General features: G+C 38.9%; 1 protein-coding gene across 1 annotated transcript in view; it reads right to left on the bottom strand.

Moving 5' to 3' along the window:
* ano10b (anoctamin 10b) overlaps window positions 1–21,097 on the bottom strand; it is a 50,912-nt gene extending 29,815 nt beyond the window's left edge. The window contains exons 1-6 of the mRNA XM_061969827.2: window positions 21,034–21,097; window positions 20,894–20,953; window positions 8,273–8,487; window positions 7,812–7,985; window positions 1,594–1,731; window positions 1,213–1,329 (exon numbers count right to left, since the gene is read on the bottom strand). Coding sequence (XP_061825811.1) covers window positions 1,213–1,329; window positions 1,594–1,731; window positions 7,812–7,985; window positions 8,273–8,480 — 637 coding nt within the window. The 5' untranslated portion in view covers window positions 8,481–8,487; window positions 20,894–20,953; window positions 21,034–21,097. The remainder of the gene's footprint in view (window positions 1–1,212; window positions 1,330–1,593; window positions 1,732–7,811; window positions 7,986–8,272; window positions 8,488–20,893; window positions 20,954–21,033) is intronic.
* Window positions 21,098–23,093: the final 1,996 nt, after the last annotated feature.

Genomic DNA, 23,093 nt, shown 5'->3' with positions numbered 1-23,093 from the left:
TCCTATAATACCCTATCCTGTCCTATCCTATCCTACTCTTCCTATCCTATCTAATCCTACAATATCCTATCCTGTCCTATCCTATCCTACCATTCCTATCCTATCATATCCTATAATATCCTATTATGTCCTATCGTGTCCTATCCTATCCTACCCTTCCTATCCTATTCTGTCCTGTCCTCTCCTGTCCTATCCTATCCTATCCTACCCTTCCTATCCTATCCTATCCTATCCTAAACTTTACTGTCCTGTCCTGGCCTGTCCTATTCTATTCTAACCTTCCTATCCTATCCTATCCTATACTATCCTATCCTGTCCTATCCTATCCTACTCTTCCTATCCTTGCATATCCTATAATATCCTATCCTGTCCTATCGTGTCCTATCCTATCCTATTATGTCCTGTCCTCTCCTGTCCTATCCTATTCTATCCTATCCTATCCTAACCTGTACTGTCCTGTCCTGTCCTATTCTATCCTACCCTTCCTATCCTATTCAATAATATCCTATCCTGTCCCATCCTAGCCTACTCTTCCTATCCTATCATATCCTATAATATCCTATCCTGTCCTATCGTGTCCTATCCTATCCTACCCTTCCTATCCTATTCTGTCCTGTCCTCTCCTGTCCTATCCTATCCTATCCTATCCTACCCTTCCTATACTATCCTATCCTATCATGGCCTTAATATCCTATCCTATCCTATCATATCCTATCCTATCCTATAATACCCGATCCTAGCCTATCCTATCCTGTCCTATCCTACCCTTTTTATTCTATCCTATCCTTTTTAACTTTAGCATGTCTACTTTTCTGATTTTTTAAAATGTTTTACTTGTTTTGTTTTGTTTCAACTGTGGTTGTTTTTTTAAAGGGCTTTATTAATAAAAATGGTACGGTATCCTATCCTATCCTGTCCTATCCTACCGACACACAAGAGAGATCGCTGTATTTCCTGACAAGACTGCAGTCTTCTGGAAGAACAATGTGTCTCCTCTCAGTGAATTTTGGAATGGAATCTGTCCATCAGCTCTCTTTGCATTATCAGAGTCGTCGAGTGTGTGTGTGACCAAGGTAGTGGAAGACGCACACACGCACATTGGTGTGTGTGTGTGTGTGTGTGTGTGTGTGTGTGTGTGTGTGTGTGTGTGTGTGTGTGTGTGTGTGTGTGTGTGTGTGTGTGTGTGTGTGTGTGTGATGCACGTCCACCCACCCAGCGGTTGAGACAGCTGATTGCCAGAGTACCACGTCTCACTGAGCTTTTTCAGTTGTTGCCGCTTGTGAAGAGGGAAAGTGTCCACAACCACGCCGGCCGAGTTTAACTTGCGCCCTGCGAGGACATTGAGTGGGTCACTGAACACTTCATCAACAATCTGTGCTGAGGGGAGCATTTTCATGGGAAGTCAAAAACCGCTGAGATCAGCATATAAGACACATGGGGCAAAACAAAACAACAAAAAGGTGGGAGAACATCATGTAAAGTGTTTATGTGATGGTCATAACCTTTTGTTGACTTGACTTTTAATGTGGGTTAAACAATGGTGTAGTTCAACACATTTCAAGAAAACAACTGATGATAAATTGCAGCACTCACAGATGTTATCTCTGTGATGTAGGGTGAACTTGTCAGCCAGACCAGGAATCCTCACATCTCTCTGTGCATGCAGACCCTCCAGCTCATACTTCACTATGTACTGTCTCTCAGCCAGCGTCAGGAAGGACTCCATGTTGTCTGGCAAACAGAGAAGGACATGCCAGTACTGTATTGGAACTATGGGAATGGGTACCTTTCACATTTGAATCGATGCGGTACCAATTCACGGTACTTGGGAATCGATACCAGTAGTCAATGGTACCAAATTTCAAATGTGTTATTTAAAGGCCTACTGAAACCCACTACTACCGACCACGCAATCTGATAGTTTATATATCAATGATGAAATCTTAACATTGCAACACATGCCAATACGGCCGGGTTAGCTTACTAAAGTGCAATTTTAAATTTTGCGCGAAATATCCTGCTGAAAACGTCTCGGTATGATGACGCCTGCGCGTAACGTCTCGGGTTGTAGAGGACATTTTGGGACAGCATGGTGGCCAGCTATTAAGTCGTCTGTTTTCATCGCAAAATTCCACAGTATTCTGGACATCTGTGGTGGTGAATCTTTTGCAATTTGTTCAATGAACAATGGAGACAGCAAAGAAGAAAGCTGTAGGTGGGAAGCGGTGTATTGCGGCCGACTGCAGCAACACAAACACAGCCGGTGTTTCATTGTTTACATTCCCGAAAGATGACAGTCAAGCTTTCCCATTGGCCTGTGGATAACTGGGACAACAGAGACTCTTACCAGGAGGACTTTAAGTTGGATTCGCAGACGCGGTACCGTGAGTACGCATGCAGCTGCGGCTTCCAAACATTTGATCGCTTGCCCGTACGTGCGTGCCGCTATGTGCATGTCACGTACGTAACTTTGGGGACTTTGGGGAAATATATGTGCTGTATGAACTTTGGGGAGGTGAACGGTACTTTGGGCTATGAGATTGAGTGTGTTGTATTGGCGCGTTATATGGACGGGAGGGGGGAGGTGTTTGTTATGCAGGATTAATTTGTGGCATATTAAATATAAGCCTGGTTGTGTTGTGGCTAATAGAGTGTGTATATGTCTTGTGTTTATTTACTGTTTTAGTCATTCCCAGCTGAATATCAGGTCCCACCCGCCTCTCACAGCATCTTCCCTATCTGAATCGCTCCCACTGGCCACTAGTCCTTCACTCTCACTTTCCTCATCCACAAATCTTTCATCCTCGCTCAAATTAATGGGGAAAGCGTCGCTTTCTCGGTCCGAATCGCTCTCGCTGCTGGTGGCCAAGATTGTAAACAATGTGCGGATGTGAGGAGCTCCACAACCTGTGACGTCACGCTACTCGTCTGCTACTTCCGGTACAGGCAAGGCTTTTTTATCAGCGACCAAAAGTTGCGAACTTTATCGTCGATGTTCTCTACTAAATCCTTTCAGCAAAAATATGGCAATATCGTGAAATGATCAAGTTTGACACATAGAATGGACCTGCTATCCCCGTTTAAATAAGAAAATCACATTTCAGTAGGCCTTTAATATTTAATACTGAGCTGTTCTGTCCAGTTGTTGATCTTGTTTACTTACAGTTATGTGTCTCATTTGCAAGTACTGTACTGTATAGTTGCATGCAGTTGCAATTCCAGGACATTAGATGGCAGTAGACTACAGTGTGTTGCCTTAGCCAGGAAGTAGTCATTGCCATTGAGCTGAATGTGCCAGTTTTTTCTATTGTTGAGCTCTACAAAGTGTTTATACTGTAAGTATTGGACGTACTACACCCCAGCTGTTTGATTGTGAACGTGCATCTCAGATGTGATTTTCATGAACCAATTTAGAGGCGTTAAAATTGCCATGTAAAATCACTAATGCTAATCGCTAGCATGTCTATGACAAAACCAATCAGCATTGAAGCTCGCACATTTTGAAAAGTGATACTAGTACTCAATGGTACCAAATTTCAAATGTGCTAATATATTTAAAAAATATATATTTATAAATTTTTTGTTATTTAACATTTAACACTGAGCTGTTCTGTCCTGTTGTTGATCTTGTTCACTTACACTTCTGTGTCTCATTTGCAAATACTGTACTGTACTGTATAGTTGTAGACTTTGCTTGTAGTTGCAATTCCAGGACATTAAATGGCAGTAGTGTATAGACTACAGTGTGTTGCCTTAGCCAGGAAGTAGTCATTGCCATTGAGCTGAATGTGCCAGTTTTTTTCTATTGTTGCGCTCTACAAAGTGTTTATACTGTAAATATTGGACTTATTACACCCCAGCGGCTTGATTGTAAACGTGCATCTCAGGTGTGGTTTTCATGAATCGATTTAGAGGCATTAAAATTGCCATGTAATATCACTAATGCTAATTGCTAGCATGTCTATGACAAAACCAATCAGCATTGAAGCTCACACATTTTGAAAAGTGATACCAGTACTCAATGGTACCAAATTTCAAATGTGCTAATATATTTAAAAATATATGTATATTCATTTTTTGTTATTTAACATTTAACACTGAGCTGTTCTGTCCAGTTGTTGATTTTGTTTACTTACACTTCTGTGTCTCATTTGCAAGTACTGTACTGTACTGTATAGTTGTAGACTTTGCATGCAGTTGCAATTCCAGGACATTAGATGGTAGTAGACTACAATGTGTTGCCTGAGCCAGGAAGTAGTAATTGCCACTGAGCTGAATATGCCAGTTTTTTCTATTGTTGAGCTTTACAAAGTGTTTATACTGTAAGTATTGGACTTACTACACCCCAGCTGTTTGATTGTACACGTGCATCTCAGGTGTGGTTTTCATGAACCATTTTAGAGGCGTTAAAATTGCCATGTAAAATCGCTAATGCTAATCGCTAGCATGTCTATGACAAAACCAATCAGCATTGAAGCTCGTACATTTTGAAAAGTGATACCAGTACTCAATGGTGAAAAATTTCAAATGTGATAATATATTTAAAAATATATACAGGATATATATATAAATGTTATTAAATACATTTTGTTATTTAACATTTAACACTGAGCTGTTCTGTCCAGTTGTTGATCTTGTTCACTTACACTTCTGTGTCTCATTTGCAAATACTGTACTGTACTGTATAGTTGTAGGCTTTGCTTGTAGTTGCAATTCCAGGACATTAGATGGCAGTAGCATCTCAGGTGTGGTTTTCATGAATCGATTTAGAGGCGTTAAAATTGCCATGTAAAATCACTAATGCTAATCGCTAGCACATCTATGACAAAACCAATCAGCATTGAAGCTCGCACATTTTGAAAAGTGGATCCATACTGTACTTTTGAGTGCCTTCTTCTTGCTTAGTTGGCATGGAAAATACGAACATTACCTCGAAGCAGTCCGGCGATGCCCGCTCTGAGTGGTTGACTGCTTGTTTCCCAGCCAAGTGCTTGATGCGCAAACAAAAGCATCAAAATATGGCACCGTTTTTTATTTTACGTGACTACGTGAGGTGCTGACAGACTTCGGTTGGTACCTATAAAACAAACAGTGGTCCTTAACCTGGGTTCGATCGAACCCTAGGGGTTCGGTGATTCGGCCTCAGGGGTTCGGTGGAGCAACTCATAGTGTAAATAAAAACTTCTTCCTATCGGCGTATTATGGATACCCCCAAAGACTGTTCCCTCTTATTTTCCATCTGATTTGCGGGTGTGTAATTTGTTGGGAGTTCATGCGCTGTGTTGGTTTTTTTCTATGAACAAGGTGATGTTCATGCACGGGTCATTTTGTGAACACTGCAAAAAGTCAGTGTTCAAAAACAAGAAAAAATAATACAAAAATTAGAGGTATTTTATTTGAATTAAGCAAAATTATCTGCCAATAGAACAATAAAATTCGGCTTGTCAAGACTTTCCAAAACAAGTAAAATTAGCTAACCTCAATGAACCCAAAAATACCTTAAAATAAGTATATTCTCACTAATAACAAGTGCACTTTTCTTGTTAGAAAAAAAAAAAGAGACCTTTTTGCTCAATATGTTAAATGAAGTATCTTGACATAATGATATGCGATCGGCATCGTGATTTTTTTTTTCATGCTTGAAGTAAGAAATTATTACTTTAAAAAGTAGTTTTATACTCGTGAGTGTTAATGACACAGCTTTGCAACAGTTGATATTCTAGTTTCAAGCATGTTTTACTCAATATAGGTCATAAAATCTCAGCTACAAGCTGTAATATCTTACTGAGATAATTTAGGACCCATTCATCCATTCCTTTTCTATCGCTTATTCCCTTCGGGTCGGGGGAGGGGGTACACCCTGGATCAAAACCCTTAAAACAAGTAAAACACTCTAACATAAAATCTGCTCAGTGAGAAGAATTATCTTATCAGACAGAAAATAATCAAATATCACCCTTATTTGAGATATTTCATCTTACTTAGATTTCAGTTTTTGCAGTGCACCAGTCAAAAAACATGTAACTTTGTCTTGAATTTGAAAAAAACTAAAACATTTTATTTTTCACTAAAGAAGGGTTCGATGGATGCACATATGAAACTGGTGGGGTTCGGTACCTCCAACAAGGTTAAGAACCACTGCTTTAAAAGTACCAATTTGGTACAATTCCCTAACTGTAAGGCACATAAAACTACAATGTTTTGACTTCGACCCAATTTGACATTTGCATTTGACAAAAAAGGGTAACTTTCCCCAAAAATGATGAAAAATAAAGCCATTTAAAGACCTACTGAAACCCACTACTACCGACCACGCAGTCTGATAGTTTATATATCAATGATGAAATCTTAACATTGCAACACATGCCAATACGGCCGGGTTAGTGCAATTTTAAATTTTGCGCGAAATATCCTGCTGAAAACGTCTCGGTATGATGACGCCTGCGCGTGACGTCACGGATTGTAGAGGACATTTTGGAACAGCATGGTGGCCAGCTATTAAGTCGTCTGTTTTCATCGCAAAATTCCACAGTATTCTGGACATCTGTGTTGGTGAATCTTTTGCAATTTGTTCAATGAACAATGGAGACAGCAAAGAAGAAAGCTGTAGGTGGGAAGTGGTGTATTGCGGGCGGCTGCAGCAACACAAACACAGCCGGTGTTTTGTTGTTTACATTCCCGAAAGATGACAGTCAAGATTTACCATTGGCCTGTGGAGAACTGAGTTGGATACGCAGACGCGGTACCGTGACTACGCATGCAACTGCGGCTTCCAAACATTTGATCGCTTGCCCGTACATGCGTGCCGCTATGTGCATGTCACGTACGTAACTTTGGGGACTTTGGGGAAATATATGTGCTGTATGAACTTTGGGGAGGTGAACGGTACTTTGGGCTGTGGGATTGAGTGTGTTGTGCAGGTGTTTGAGTTGTTTTGGCGGGTTATATGGACAGGAGGGGGGAGGTGTTTGTTATGCGGGATTCATTTGTGGCATATTAAATATAAGCCTGGTTGTGTTGTGGCTAATAAAGTGTGTATATGTCTTGTGTTTATTTACTGTTTTAGTCATTCCCAACTGAATATCAGGTCCCACCCGCCTCTCACAGCATCTTCCCTATCTGAATCGCTCCCACTGCCCTCTAGTCCTTCACTCTCACTTTCCTCATCCACGAATCTTTCATCCTCGCTCAAATTAATGGGGAAATCGTCGCTTTCTCGGTCCGAATCGCTCTCGCTGCTGGTGGCCATGATTGTAAACTATGTGCAGATGTGAGGAGCTCCACAACCTGTGACGTCACGCTACTCGTCTGCTACTTCCTGTACAGGCAAGGCTTTTTTATCAACGACCAAAAGTTGCGAACTTTATCGTCGATGTTCTCTACTAAATCCTTTCAGTAAAAATATGGCAATATCGCAAAATGATCAAGTATGACACATAGAATGGACCTGCTATCCCCGTTTAAATAAGAAAATCGCATTTCAGTAGGCCTTTAAGACAACTGCTGGGTAAAATTATCTCCACTTTCCCTTCTTGCGTTCACATTTTACTCTTTTTTTTGGTAGCTTTTTGTTACTCTTGCACAGTAGTTTTTGTCCATTTTTTTGGACTTTCTAGTTTTCATCCTACTTGTCGTCAGTAGGACTGTTTTGCTCTTTTTGAAATGAAAGCCTCCTAAACTCTACAGTCAGATTAGTCCCAAACCGTCACATAACCCTAACCGGTTAGTTTCCCCTCGGTTGAAAGATAGACGCACAAATATGACCGACCCATGCATTTTATATATGACAGCAGATCCTTCCATTGCTGTACCTGAGTGTCGAAAGTTGTCTCTGTCTTCGTATGAGAAGTTCTCCATTTCTCCGGTGCAGTACGTCTTGCACAAACCCAACTCCTCGGCGGCTCGCTGTAATGTGCAGCGTGGGGCCGACACCACGATGATGTCACCGCTGGCATCTTCACCAGGGTGGGCCAGTAATGCGGCTCCTGTGCGGGACAGTGATTGAAAGTCGTATTAATGTTCCTCTGAGAGAAATGTTATTGTCGTTCAAACATTGGAATGTTTGGCCTCTTTGCGCCTTCTTGAGGATGATCGTAACACAACGGTTTTATTGTTTTATCATAAAAAGTAGAGACTCCATTAGCTACCACATACTGTACACTTGTGGAATGTTGTATGGACTATTCTGCTTGGTTATTTGCTGTAATGAAACCCTCCCACCCAGAATATCTTTAAAGACAGCGAGAACAAGAAAGAACTTGTCCGTCCTCACCGCCTTCTTTCTGGGGCGCTCCAATCAGTCTGATGATCCACCTTTTGGTCTCAGGACGGACTTCTTCCCCAAGTTTCACCAGAACCAACGGCTCTACCGCCTCAGACAGACAACACGGGCAGCTGACCTTGGTCCATCCTAGTCCGGCAGATAGAGTACTTGCAGGTTTTTCATCAGGCTGCTGGTCATCACGTTGTGCCTTACTCATGATGACCCTGAGAGGAAGAATAATAGTAGTCATACACAATAATGTGCATGCAGACATTTTTTATTTACTCAATGATCAAATGTATGGTCCTTATCTTTATCTTTACTAAAACTGCAGCTCTCAGTTGATCTCTTTTCATGTTTTTTGCGGAAAAAAAATTCCATATACAATTTTTCTTGTATATATTTCTTATTTTTAGCTCTATTTTTATATAATTTGTGTACAACGTTTTCAATCTATGCCCTTTGCTGCTGTAATGATGTACATTTCCGCTTTGTGGGATAAATAGAGGATTCTCTTGTCTTATCTTATCTTATCTACAAACCCCGTTTCCATATGAGTTGGGAAATTGTGTTAGATGTAAATATAAACGGAATACAATGATTTGCAAATCATTGTCAATACATATTCAGTTAAATATGCTACAAAGACAACATATTTGTTGTATTTTTGCAAATAATCATTAACTTTAGAATTTGATGCCAGCAACACGTGACAAAGAAGTTGGGAAAGGTGGCAATAAATACTGATAAAGTTGAGGAATGCTCATCAAACACTTATTTGGAACATCCCACAGGTGTGCAGGCTAATTGGGAACAGGTGGGTGCCATGATTGGGTATAAAAGTAGATTCCATGAAATGTTCAGTCTTTCACAAACAAGGATGGGGCGAGGGTCACCACTTTGTCAACAAATGCATGAGCAAATTGTTGAACAGTTTAAGAAAAACCTTTCTCAACCAGCTATTGCAAGGAATTTAGGGATTTCACCATCTACGGTCCGTAATATCATCAAAGGGTTCAGAGAATCTGGAGAAATCACTGCATGTAAGCAGCTAAGCCCGTGACCTTCGATCCCTCAGGCTGTACTGCATCAACAGTGTGTAAAGGATATCACCACATGGGCTCAGGAACACTTCAGAAACCCACTGTCAGTAACTACAGTTGGTCGCTACATCTGTAAGTGCAAGTTAAAACTCTCTTATACAAGGTGAAAATCGTTTATCAACAACACCCAGAAACGCCGTCGGCTTCACTGGGCCTGAGCTTATCTAAGATGGACTGATACAAAGTGGAAAAGTGTTCTGTGGTCTGACGAGTGCACATTTCAAATTGTTTTTGGAAACTGTGGACGTCGTGTCCTCCGGAAGGAAAAGAACCATCTGGATTGTTATAGGCGCAAAGTTGAAAAGCCAGCATCTGTGATGGTATGGGGGTGTATTAGTGCCCAAGACATGGGTAACTTACACATCTGTGAAGGCGCCATTAATGCTGAAAGGTACATACAGGTTTTGGAGCAACATATGTTGCCTTCCAAGCAACGTTACAATGGACGCCCCTGCTTATTTCAGCAAGACAATGCCAAGCCACGTGTTGGCAATGTGTCTCCTCAGTTCCCAAACGTTTACTGAGTGTTGTTAAAAGGAAAGGCCATGTAACACAGTGGTGAACATGCCCTTTCCCAACTACTTTGGCACGTGTTGCAGCCATGAAATTCTAAGTTAATTATTATTTGCAAAAAAAAAATAAAGTTTATGAGTTTGAACATCAAACATCTTGTCTTTGTAGTGCATTCAATTGAATATGGGTTGAAAAGGATTTGCAAATCATTGTATTCCGTTTATAATTACATCTAACACAATTACCCAACTCATATGGAAACGGGGTTTGTAATTGTTTACAGTTATGATTTATTTGTTTCAGACATTTTTTTATTTAATCAATGATAAAATGTATAAGTGTTCATGGTTATTATTATTATTTGTTTCAGACATGTTTTACAAGTTACATTGAATGAATGAATGAAATACGTTTATTTCGGTCATATAATCAACTATCAACCATTTTGTGTGATCAGTTTAAGAGTACAGATTATACATATTTAACAATCATACACATTTACACAAAAAAAGAAAAGAAAAAGAATGACCGAAAAAGGAATAGGCTGAAGCCAAAGCTTATATTTGCCTATCCTAAACCTTCACTGAAAACATCAATGTTAAAAAAAAATCAATGGGATGAAAGTAATTGTTACTATATTTTATAATTTTCAATTATTTCACCTTTCAAGGTTTTCTTAAACCTTAACAAAGAAGTACATGTCTTCAGCTCATCACTGAGCTAGTTCCACCATTTAACTCCTAAAACCAAAATACATTTGTATTTTATATTCCTTCTTACTTTACCTATTTCAAAAATCAATATCCCCCGTAAATTATAGTTTTCTCCAATTAATTTAAATAACCTAAGAATACAAGCTGGAAGGCTGTTGTTCTTTACTCGAAACATCATTTCCATTGTTTTTAAAAACACAATATCTGAAAATTTTAACACATTAGAACTTATAAATAATGGATTGGTATGTTCATAGCAGCACGCTTTGTGTATTATTCTAATGACCCTTTTTTGGAGTTTAATTATTGGGTCTATGTTTGTTTTATAAACATTTCCCCAAACTTCAACACAATATGTTAAATATGGAAAAATAAAAGAATAATATATATGCAGACATTTCTTATTCAGCATATGTTTTACTTTATAAAGAATAGCAATGGATTTGGATATGTTTCCCTGTATATATTCAACATGCGGTTTCCAACATAATTTATGATCAATTATTATTCCCAAGAATTTAGTTTCATATACTCTATCAATTTCCACTTGATTTAATTTTAATTTTGCTTCACAATTTGTCCTTGCACCATACATTTAGTTTTCTTATCATTTAATGATAACTTATTAATATCAAACCATTTTTTTAGCTGAATCAACTTAACCTCTATTATCCTCAACACTTCCTTCAAGTCTTCTCCTTAACAATATACATTTGTATCATCTGCAAACATATTACATTTCAATATATTAGATACTGAACAAATATCATTTAAATAAAGTATAAATAACTTAGGTCCCAACACCGAGCCTTGTGGAACCCCACAAGTTACTTATTTAGTCTTATTAATTTCCACATATTGAGATCTATTACTTAAATAACTACTTAACCACTGTTGTGAAACACCTCTTATGCCATAATTTTCCAATTCTGTGGTTACATTTGCACAATTCAAGGAGAAAAAAGAAGCAAAGCTCGTATTTATTCCTGCTCCTTCTCCATGTCTTATGTCTGATAGTTCATTCTCAACATGACTGTTATATGTTTACATAAAGTTTGCTTCCTGTGGGAGAGAAAGGAAGGTGTTGGAAATAATTAATACATTTGTACTGGTCCAAAAGAGTTGACCTAATGGAAAATAACAATGAAATAATAAATAATATAAATAAATGTTTACTACATGAATAATTGAATAAATAAATATTTAAAAAAATACTTTAAAAAAAGTAATAATCAAATATGTTTTTAAATAACTTATTTAAAAAATATTTCACGAATAAATGACGTACCTATTAAACTTAATTTTACTGTATAAATAAATGCAACACATATAACAATTAGTAAATTACATTGTAAAGAAAAAGATTGTTTTTACTATTTATTTCTTTATATTATCTAATAAAAAATAAAAAATAAAATAAAATAAAAATAAAATAAAAAATATATATATACCGGTATGTATTTCAATACAATCTGTTATTCTTATAGCCAGACCTGTGTGTTTGCACCCGGACCTGACGGTTTCGGCTACAACCGTTGCCTTCCTCAGACAACCACGTGACAACCTATGAGGGAGGCAACGGTTGTAGCCGAAACCGTCAGGTCCGGATACAAACACACAGGTCTGGTTATAAGAATAACAAATTGCATAATTTTTTTGAAGACCTAATGAACCTCTTTGGATGTATTTCAACAGTTGTATTTTACTTGGGGTGCTAAAAAAAATTATATTCACATACAAATCGAGATTTTTATTATATATATTATATTTTATTATAAATATATATATACTGTGTATATGCTGTGTATATATATAACCATGTATCGTGATCTATATTAAAATGTGACTCACTCAATGGACAGTTGTTTGTTTGGTCCAGCTGGCCAGGGACGTTTGTTCTGGTTTATTATGGTAAGCACTCCATTTATGTCAAAATAGCTTATCTCCAAGTTCAAAAATGTGCAGCTTCCATTCACTTTCACCGCACTCTCTCGGCTTCCGTCTGCTCCAACGTTTCAGCCTCTTCTTTGCGCTCGCTTCTAGAAGCAGCAGTTCATCCTCCGTGTATTCAAATTCAAAACGATAAGGTTGTGAATCCTCATTTGTCCAAAAATAGTCGTTTGTTATCGAATCTGCCATGATTAGAACACACTCGCGTGTTTGATTCCGGAAGGGGTTGTTGCCAGAAGTCAGATGTGCACTGCTATGGAAACGGAAATCAATGTGCTGGAAAAATCAGTCAATGATTAAAATGACCAAAATGCGGTAAATATTGTACATATTACATATTGTTTTGAACGTGTCTGTTATTACATTATATACATACTAGCAGTGTGTATACAAAACGTTGATGGAGGGTTTTGAAATAGTTTTAGAGAGCTTCGAAGGCTACAATGGTGTCTCTCATAATGATTGTGAATGATAGGCAAAATAAAAAAAGTGCACTTTCCCTTTGACATTCTGTGATTTTTATAAATGCGATTTTTGAAATAATTTCTTTAGGCCAACACTGCGTGTATAAGTCGCACGTCAGCAGCCAAGAGGAATTTATGTAACATATAACCTGTTTTAAAAAGTTTCTATTATTATTTCTTTCTACCAATGATAGTCACACACTCACACACACACACACACACACACACACACACACACACACACACACACACACTAGGTGTGGTGAGATTATCCTCTGCATTTGACCCATAACCCTCACCCCCTGGGAGGTGAGGGGAGCAGTGAGCAGCAGCGGTGGCCGGGCCCGGGAATCATTTTGGTGATTTAACCCCCAATTCCAACCCATTTATTTGTCATTTATTTGGTTTGTATTAGGGATGTCCGATAATGGCTTTTTGACGATATCCGATATTCCGATATTGTCCAACTCTTTAATTACCGATACCGATATCAACCGATACCGATATCAACCGATACATACAGTCAAGGAATTAACACATTACTATGCCTAATTTGGACAACGAGGTATGGTGAAGATAAAGTACTTAAAAAATAAAAATAAAAAAAATAAAAATAAATAAGATAAATAAATTAAAAACATTTTTTTTGAATAAAAAAGAAAGTAAAACAATATAAAAACAGTTACAATGAAACTAGTAATTAATGACAATGAGTAAATTTAACTGTTAAAGGTTAGTACTATTAGTGGACCAGCAGCACGCACAATCATGTGTGCTTACGGACTGTATCCCTTGCAGACTGTATTGATATATATTGATATATAATGTAGGAACCAGAATATTAATAACAGAAAGAAACAACCCTTTTGTGTGAATGAGTGTAAATGGGGGAGGGAGGTTTTTTGGGTTGGTGCACTAATTGTAAGTGTATCTTGTGTTTTTTATGTTGATTTAAAAAACAAAAACAAAAAAAAACGATACTGATAATAAAAAAACGATACCGATCATTTCCGATATTACATTTTAACGCATTTATCGGCCGATAATATCAGCCTACATCTCTAGTTTATATATCAAATAATATATAATTCTAGAATTGTGTTGAATCGAAAATCGATTCAGAATTGAATCGTCACACCAAGAACTGTAATCAAATCGACTCGTGAGATGCCCAAACATTGCCACCTCTATTTTTTTTACCAATCTGTCCTAACTTGCGGGACGCCCTTTTTCTTATTTTTTTTTAATTGCTAAATCTAATGTCAACTATGTTTAAGGGATGAATTTCTCTGACACCATTGAGGGTGTCAGTTATTTTTTTGTTATTATTAAATTTCCATTCAAATGAACTGACTATATAATACAAGTGACCAAATATACCTACTCAGTGGCCTAGTGGTTAGAGTGTCCGCCCTGAGATCGGTAGGTTGTGAGTTCAAACCCCGGCCGAGTCATACCAAAGACTATAAAAATGGGACCCATTACCTCCCTGCTTGGCACTCAGCATCAAGGGTTGGAATTGGGGGTTAAATCACCAAAAAGGATTCCCGGGCGTGGCGCCGCTGCTGCTCACTGCTCCCCTCACCTCCCAGGGGGTGATCAAGGGTGATGGGTCAAATGCAGAGAATAATTTCGCCACACCTAGTGTGTGTGTGACAATCATTGGTACTTTAACTTTAACTTTAATATACGAGGCTGTCTGCTTTTTTGTTGAATAGTAAAGGCTAACATGTCAAAACCAAGGCTTCTCATCCAACCTGATGGAGCGTGAGAGATGCTGCAAAGAGGAATGGGCCAAACTGCCCAAAGATAGGTGTGCCAAGCTTGTGGCATCGTATTCAAAAAGACTTGAGGCTGTAATTGCTGCCAAAGGCGCACCAACAGAGAATGTGAATACTTATGTACATGCATCCATCCATCTTCTTCCGCTTATATGTGTATATGCTTATATGTACATGCAAGTTTTTGTTATTTATTTTTTAATAACTTTGAAAAACCTAAAAACATTTTCACATTGTCATTATGAGGTATTGTGTTTACAATTTTGAGGGGAAAAAATATTTGGAAAAATGAAGTGAATTATATTTATATAGCACTTTTCTCTAGTGACTCAAGGCGCTTTTACATAGTGAAACCCAATATCTAAGTTACATTTAAACCAGTGTGGGTGGCACTGGGAGCAGGCGGGTAAAGTGTCTTGCCCAAGGACACAACGGCAGTGACTAGGATGGCGGAAGCGGGGATCGAACCTGGAACCCTCAAGTTGCTGGCACGGCCGCTCTACCAACCGAGCTATGCCGCCAAAAAGGCTGTAAGGCTGTGAATACTTTCCAGATGCACTATATGCCAGCAGCATTCAATAAAAGATTTAACTCCCTTTCACAACATTTGGCTGTGCGGGGGTTAACATATTGGCCGCACATCTAAAAGGTCAATGTTCAAATCTTTGTTCGGGCGTGTCCGTGTGGAGTTTGCTTATATTCTCCCTATGAATGCAGGCAATATAAAAATATGCTGAGCCAGCTGGTATAGGCTCCCGTTGACTTGCTCCTAATGAGGACCAGCTCATATTAGTCTCAAATGGGGGTATGCGTACCCCTGGGGGTACCTGAAGGTATGCCAAGGGGTACGTGGAACTTTTTTTAAATATTCTAAAAATAGCAACAATTCAAAAATCCTTTATAAATATAAATAAAAACCTATCTTTTTTCCCCAAATAGTTCAAGAAAGACTACTACAAATGAGCAATATTTTGCACTGTTATACAATTTAATAAATCAGAAACTGATGACATAGTGCTGTATTTTACTTCTTTATCTCTTTTTTTCCAACCATATATGCTTTGCTCTGATTAGGGGGTACTTGAATTAAAAAAAATGTTCACAGGGGGTACATCACTGAAAAAAGGTTGAGAACCACTGGTCTAAAGCAGTGATTCAAACTGTGTGGAACACCAAAGAATCAATTAATGAAATATGCACACTTAGTGTCAAACTATGTGTCATTTTACAGAGGCCAAAAATGTAAAATGTACTTAGTAAATAAAAATAAAACCTTTACTTTTTTTTTTGTGAATATTTAGACCTACTACGCTACTGTATTTTAATGTTGGTTTTAAAGGCGCACCCCATGGTTTACAGAGGAAACCAGAGCTCATAAATTATCATGTAGAAAGTTGGAACGCAAATGGCGCGCGACCAAGCTTGAGGTTTTCCATCAAGCATGGAGTGATAGTTTAATATCGTATAAACGCATGCTTACCTTAGCTAAAGCTAAATATTACTCAAATCTCATCCGCCTCAACAAAAACGACCCTAAATTTTTGTTTAGTACAGTAGCATCGCTAACCCAACAAGGGACTCCTCCCAATAGCTCCACCCACTCGGCAGATGACTTTATGAATTTCTTTAATAAGAAAATTGAACTCATTAGAAAGGAGATTAAAAACAACGCATCCCAGCTACAACTGGGTTCTATGAACACAGATACAACTGTATCTACGACGGATACTGCAATACAAAATAGTCTCTCTCTTTTTGATGAAATAACATTAGAGGAACTATTACAGCGTGTAAGTGGGATAAAACAAACAACATGTTTACTTGACCCACTTCCTGGGAAACTTATCAAGGAGCTTTTTGTATTATTAGGTCCATCAGTGCTAAATATTATAAACTTATCACTTTCCTCTGGCATTGTTCCCCTAGCATTCAAGAAAGCGGTTATTCATCCTCTGCTCAAAAGACCTAACCTTGATCCTGACCTCATGGTAAACTACCGACCGGTGTCCCACCTTCCCTTTATTTCGAAAATCCTCGAAAAAATTGTCGCACAGCAGCTAAATGAACACTTAGTGTCTAACAATCTCTGTGAACCTTTTCAATCCGGTTTCAGGGCAAATCACTCTACAGAGACAGCCCTCGCAAAAATGACTAATGATCTACTGCTAACGATGGATTCTGATGCGTCATCTATGTTGCTGCTTCTTGATCTTAGCGCTGCTTTCGATACCGTCGATCATAATATTTTATTAGAGCGTATCAAAACACGTATTGGTATGTCAGACTTAGCTTTGTCGTGGTTTAACTCTTATCTTACTGACAGAATGCAATGCGTCTCCCATAATAATGTGACCTCGGACTATGTTAAGGTAACGTGCGGAGTTCCTCAGGGTTCGGTTCTTGGCCCTGCACTCTTTAGTATTTACATGCTGCCGCTAGGCGACATCATACGCAAATACGGTGTTAGCTTTCATTGTTATGCTGATGACACCCAACTCTACATGCCCCTAAAGCTGACCAACACGCCGGATTGTAGTCAGCTGGAGGCGTGTCTTAATGAAATTAAACAATGGATGTCCGCTAACTTCTTGCAACTCAACGCCAAGAAAACGGAAATGCTGATTATCGGTCCTGCTAAACACCGACATTTATTTAATAATACCACCTTACCATTTGACAACCAAACAATTACACAAGGCGAATCAGTAAAGAATCTGGGTATTATCTTCGACCCAACTCTCTCGTTTGAATCACACATTAAGAGTGTTACTAAAACGGCCTTCTTTCATCTCCGTAATATCGCTAAAATTCGTTCTATTTTATCCACTAGCGACGCTGAGATCATTATTCATGCGTTCGTTACGTCTCGTCTCGACTACTGTAACGTATTATTTTCGGGTCTCCCTATGTCTAGCATTAAAAAATTACAGTTGGTACAAAATGCGGCTGCTAGACTTTTGACAAGAACAAGAAAGTTTGATCATATTACGCCTATACTGGCTCACCTGCACTGGCTTCCTGTGCACTTAAGAAGTGACTTTAAGGTTTTACTACTTACGTATAAAATACTACACGGTCTAGCTCCGTCCTATCTTGTCGATTGCATTGTACCATATGTCCCGGCAAGAAATCTGCGTTCAAAGAACTCCGGCTTATTAGTGATTCCCAGAGCCCAAAAAAAGTCTGCGGGCTATAGAGTGTTTTCTATTCGGGCTCCAGTACTATGGAATGCCCTCCCGGTAACAATTAGAGATGCTACCTCAGTAGAAGCATTTAAGTCCCATCTTAAAACTCATTTGTATACTCTAGCCTTTAAATAGCCCCCCTGTTAGACCAGTTGATCTGCCGTTTCTTTTCTTTTCTCCTCTGCTCCCCTTTTCCTTGAGGGGGGGGGGGCACAGGTCCGGTGGCCATGGATGAAGTGCTGGCTGTCCAGAGTCGGGACCCGGGGTGGACCGCTCGCCTGTGCATCGGCTGGGAACATCTCTGCGCTGCTGACCCGTCTCCGCTCGGGATGGTGTCCTGCTGGCCCCACTATGGACTGGACTCTTACTACTATTATGTTGGATCCACTATGGACTGGACTCTCACAATATTATGTCAGACCCACTCGACATCCATTGCTTTCGGTCTCCCCTAGAGGGGGGGGGTTACCCACATATGCGGTCCTCTCCAAGGTTTCTCATAGTCATTCACATCGACGTCCCACTGGGGTGAGTTTTTCCTTGCCCGTATGTGGGCTTTGTACCGAGGATGTCGTTGTGGCTTGTGCAGCCCTTTGAGACACTTGTGATTTAGGGCTATATAAATAAAGATTGATTGATTGATTGATGGAACTTGGAGAGCCAAGTGATTTCTCAGGTGAAAGACGTTTGATAACGACTGGTCTAAAGAGATTCAAGTTGTGTTATAATAATATTAGCCAATGTCACATGTGAGCCAATGATGCCTCCACATTTGGTCGCTTTGTTGTTTATCCGTTGAACAATGGAGTCAATTCATCGAACAAAACATTTAATCATGGGATCAAATTTAAGTGCACGATTATGACCCTAATGTTCCTGAAAGCACAGTGAAAAATGTACAAAACGCAAAACCAGTAAAGTTGGCACGTTGTGTAAATCGTAAATAAAAACAGAATACAATGATTTGCAAATCCTTTTCAACCTATATTCAATTGAATAGACTGCAAAGACAAGATACTTAACATTCGAACTGGAAAACGTTATTTTTTGCAAGTATTAGCTCATTTGGAATTTAATGCTTGCAACATGTTTCAAAAAAGCTGGCAAAAGTGGCAAAAAAGACTGAGATAGTTGAGGAATGCTCATCAAACACTTATTTGGAACATCCCACAGGTGAACAGGCTAATTGGGAACAGGTGGGTGCCATGATTGGGTATAAAAGCAGCTTCCATGAAATGCTCAGTCATTCACAAACAAGGATGGGGCGAGGGTCACCACTTTGTCAACAAATGCGTGAGCAAATGGTCGAACAGTTTAAGAAGAACATTTCTCAATCAGCTATTGCAAGAAATTTAGGGATTTCACCATCTACGGTCTGTAATATCATCAAAAGGTTCAGACAATCTGGAAAAATCACTGCACATAAGCGATGACATTACGGACCTTAGATCCCTCAGGCGGTACTGCATCAAAAAGCGACATCAGTGTGTAAAGGATATCACCACATGAGCTCAGCAACACTTCAGAAAACCACTGTCAGTAACTACAGTTGGTCACTACATCTGTAAGTGCAAGTTAAAACTCTACTATGCAAAGTGAAAGCCATTTATCAACAACACCGGGAAAAGCCGCCGGCTTCGCTGGGCCCGAACTCATCTAAGATGGACTGATGCAAAGTGGAAAAGTGTTCTGTGGCCTGAAGAGTCCACATTTCAAATTGTTTTTGGAAACTGTGGACGTTGTGTCCTCCGGAACGAAGAGGAAAAGAACCATCCGGATTGTTATAGGCGCAAAGTTGAAAAGCCAGCATCTGTGATGGTATGGGGGTGTATGAGTGCCCAAGGCATGGGTAACTTACACATCTATGAAGGCACCATTAATGCTGAAAGGTACAAACATTTTTTGGAGCAACTTATGTTGCCATCCAAGCAATGTTATCATGGACGCCCCTGCTTATTTCTGCAAGACAATGCCAAGCCACGTGTTACAACAGCGTGGCTTCATAGTAAAAGTGTGTGGGTACTAGACTGGCCTGCCTGTAGTCCAGACCTGTCTCCCATTGAAAATGTGTGGCGCATTTTGAAACCTAAAATACTACAACGGAGACCCCCGGACTGTTGAACGACTTAAGCTGTACATCAAGCAACTGAGTGTTGTTAAAAGAAAGGCCATGTAACACAGTGGCAACAATGCCCCTGTGCCAACTTTTTTGCAATGTGTTGCTGCCATTAAATTATAAGTTAATTATTATTTGCAAAAAAAAAAAAGTTTCTCAGTTTGAACATTAAATATCTTGTCTTTGCAGTCTATTCAATTGAATTTAAGTTGAAAAGGATGTGCAAATCATTATATTCTGTTTTTATTTACGAATTACACAACGTGCCAATTTCACTGTTTTGGGGTTTTGTATCATCTCTCATGGAAGAGGTTTTGGACATGCAACATAACACCATTATGTCAATATGCTGTGCATTCTACACTATCCTATTGTGCAACCAGATTAACTACCATGTTATTACACAGCTAAAGGAGAATGCTGTTATTTTTATAACAGCATAAGAAAAGAGCACAATACTAGGACGTATGTTCAGTTGTACACAAGAACTAGAACATTAATACCTTTTGCTATAGCTGTTGTACTGACATTGACTACATTGTGCAGGAATACCTAATGTAGTGTCGAAGAGGTGTGCGGTTCCTTTTTGTGCAGAGCGTCCATCATAAGACGACAACAAACGTGTCGGTGGCAGGAAGTAGTTTCAGTAGCACACAGCAAAAGAGAACATGACAGTGCACTCGCATGAAGGCAGAGCGGAAAAAGGGCAAGTGTGGTCACCAATGTTTCACCACGTCATGATCATGAGCACGGTGAGCAGGAAAAGACATGTAGTGAAGGAGAGGATCAATAATGAATATAATACCTGGCAGGTCCTGAATGAAGAGGTTCTCTGCAGTCCTACAGGTCAACAACACCCACCCTCCTGTTCCAACACACACAGCTCATCTACACACTTTTGTTGGGAAAAAGTACAATCCACACTTTGACTCTGCTCATACTTACTCAGCCAGCAGTCATCATAGCCGTGTGTGTGTGTGTGTGTGTGTGTGCGTGTGTGTGTGTGTGTACAGTATGTATGGTAGGAATGCAGAGGAACTTCACCAGACTGCAGGGTGTGGACAGAGGGTTGTTTGCTCTTTTATTCAGGCTCCTCCTTCTGGGCCGACTCGCTGCTTCAGGGTCCTACTGCTACACACGCCTGTGTGTGTGTGTGTGTGTGTGTGTGTGTGTGTGTGTGTGTGTGTGTGTGTGTGTGTGTGTGTGTGTGTGTGTGTGTGTGTGTGTGTGTGTGTGTATTTCTACCCTTCTTGAGACAAAGAAAAGTACCTTCCATATGAGGACCGGTGAACAAGTTAGGACCGAAATAATAGTCCCAATATGGACGGAAAACCATTGCATCTAATAGAGAGCCTAAATACTAGAGTCCGTGAACATTGCTCCAAAGTCAGGATTTTTTTGTTGATTTAATGTGCATACAAAAGTAAACATTGACAGGTGCCAAGGCAGCAATATGTGATAAAACAAGACGGCAGCTAATGAAGGACTTCCCGCCAGGTGAACAGCTGATTTTACGACTTCCGGTGCTGACGTAGGACAACCCGCGTCCCATATGTGACCATAGGATGAACAAATACACTACGGTACTAAGACTATGGTGGCCATTTACAGTTAGCTTCTACAGCTGGGTTGCCCAAAGTGCGGGACAGGGGCCATCTGTGGTCCGTGACTCGTTTGTCATCAACCTTAAGCACATTACAAAAAAACAAAAAATAGAGATCTCATTTGCACCCCCGGTGGTGAAATCTATCAAAATGAGGGTGGTCCCAAAAAGGAGGGATTTTTCAAATTGACTGTGTGTCGGTTTTAAAAGTGCTCCCCCAACTGGTCAACATATGTAATAACAAGTGTGTGTAAGAAATTGAAATGTGCCCCCTTTGGCCATACGTACATACTTTATATATCTCTAAAGGGTGGTCCTAAAGAGGTAGACTTATTTCGGAGGTCTCAAGAAGGTAAACAATACAAGAACATGTGTGTGTGTGTGTGTGTGTGTGTGTGTGTGTGTGTGTGTGTGTGTGTGTGTGTGTGTGTGTGTGTGTGTGTGTGTGTGTGTGTTCTTGTATTTTTACCCTTCTTGAGACATCAACAAGGAAAAGTACCTCCCATATGAGGACCACCATTGCATCTAATAGAGAATGTCTCATTTGCACCCCTGGTGGTAAAATCTATCAAAATGAGGGTGGTCCCAACAAAGAGGGAATTTTCAAATTGACTATGTGTCAGTTTTAAAAGTGCTCCCCCTCTGGCCAACATATGTAATAAGTGTGTGTAAAAATTTGAAGTGCTCCCCCTCTGGCCAACAAATGTAATAAGTGTGTGTAAGAAATTTAAATGCACCCCATTAAAAAAAAAAATTAAAAAAATAAAAATAAAAAATATATATATATATATATATATATACTGTAATAACTTCAAGTAAATAATGAAGATTAAAAACCAATTGCAAACAAAAAAATTCCGAAAAAATAAATGAACGAAAAGCAGTCTTTTTCTCACAATGTGTCGACTTCTTTCTTATAAAATTGCGAACAATTTCTCGCATTCTTTCTGTTTCTGTAATATTGCAATATTTTCTCGTAAAACGAATACTTTTTTTTATGTAAAATGATTACTTTTAAATGCAAAATAGTGACGTATGTCATCTAAAATTCTGACTTATATCACAATATTGCCAATTTTTTTATTTGTTCTTGAAAAATAGAGACATTTTTTGAGTAAAATACTGACATTTGTCATAATTTTGCCAAATAAAATTTCGATTATTATAATATTGCCAACATTTTTAAGTTTTCTTATAAACTTGTGACTTTTGTCGAGTAAAATTACGATTATTTTCCTAAAATTGCCAAAATATTAAACTTTTCTTGTAAAATTGCGACTGTTATTTAGTAAAATTCCAACTTTCATCATAATTTTGCAAATGTTCTGTTTTTCTTGTAAAATTTGGACTTTTATTTGTTTTTCTTGTGAAATTCCAACTCATTTTTTCACAACAAGCTTTT

This window comes from Nerophis lumbriciformis, linkage group LG10 (genome assembly GCF_033978685.3).
Source record: "Nerophis lumbriciformis linkage group LG10, RoL_Nlum_v2.1, whole genome shotgun sequence".
In the NCBI taxonomy this organism is placed as follows: domain Eukaryota; kingdom Metazoa; phylum Chordata; class Actinopteri; order Syngnathiformes; family Syngnathidae; genus Nerophis; species Nerophis lumbriciformis.
This window is presented reverse-complemented; position numbering and strand designations above follow the sequence as displayed.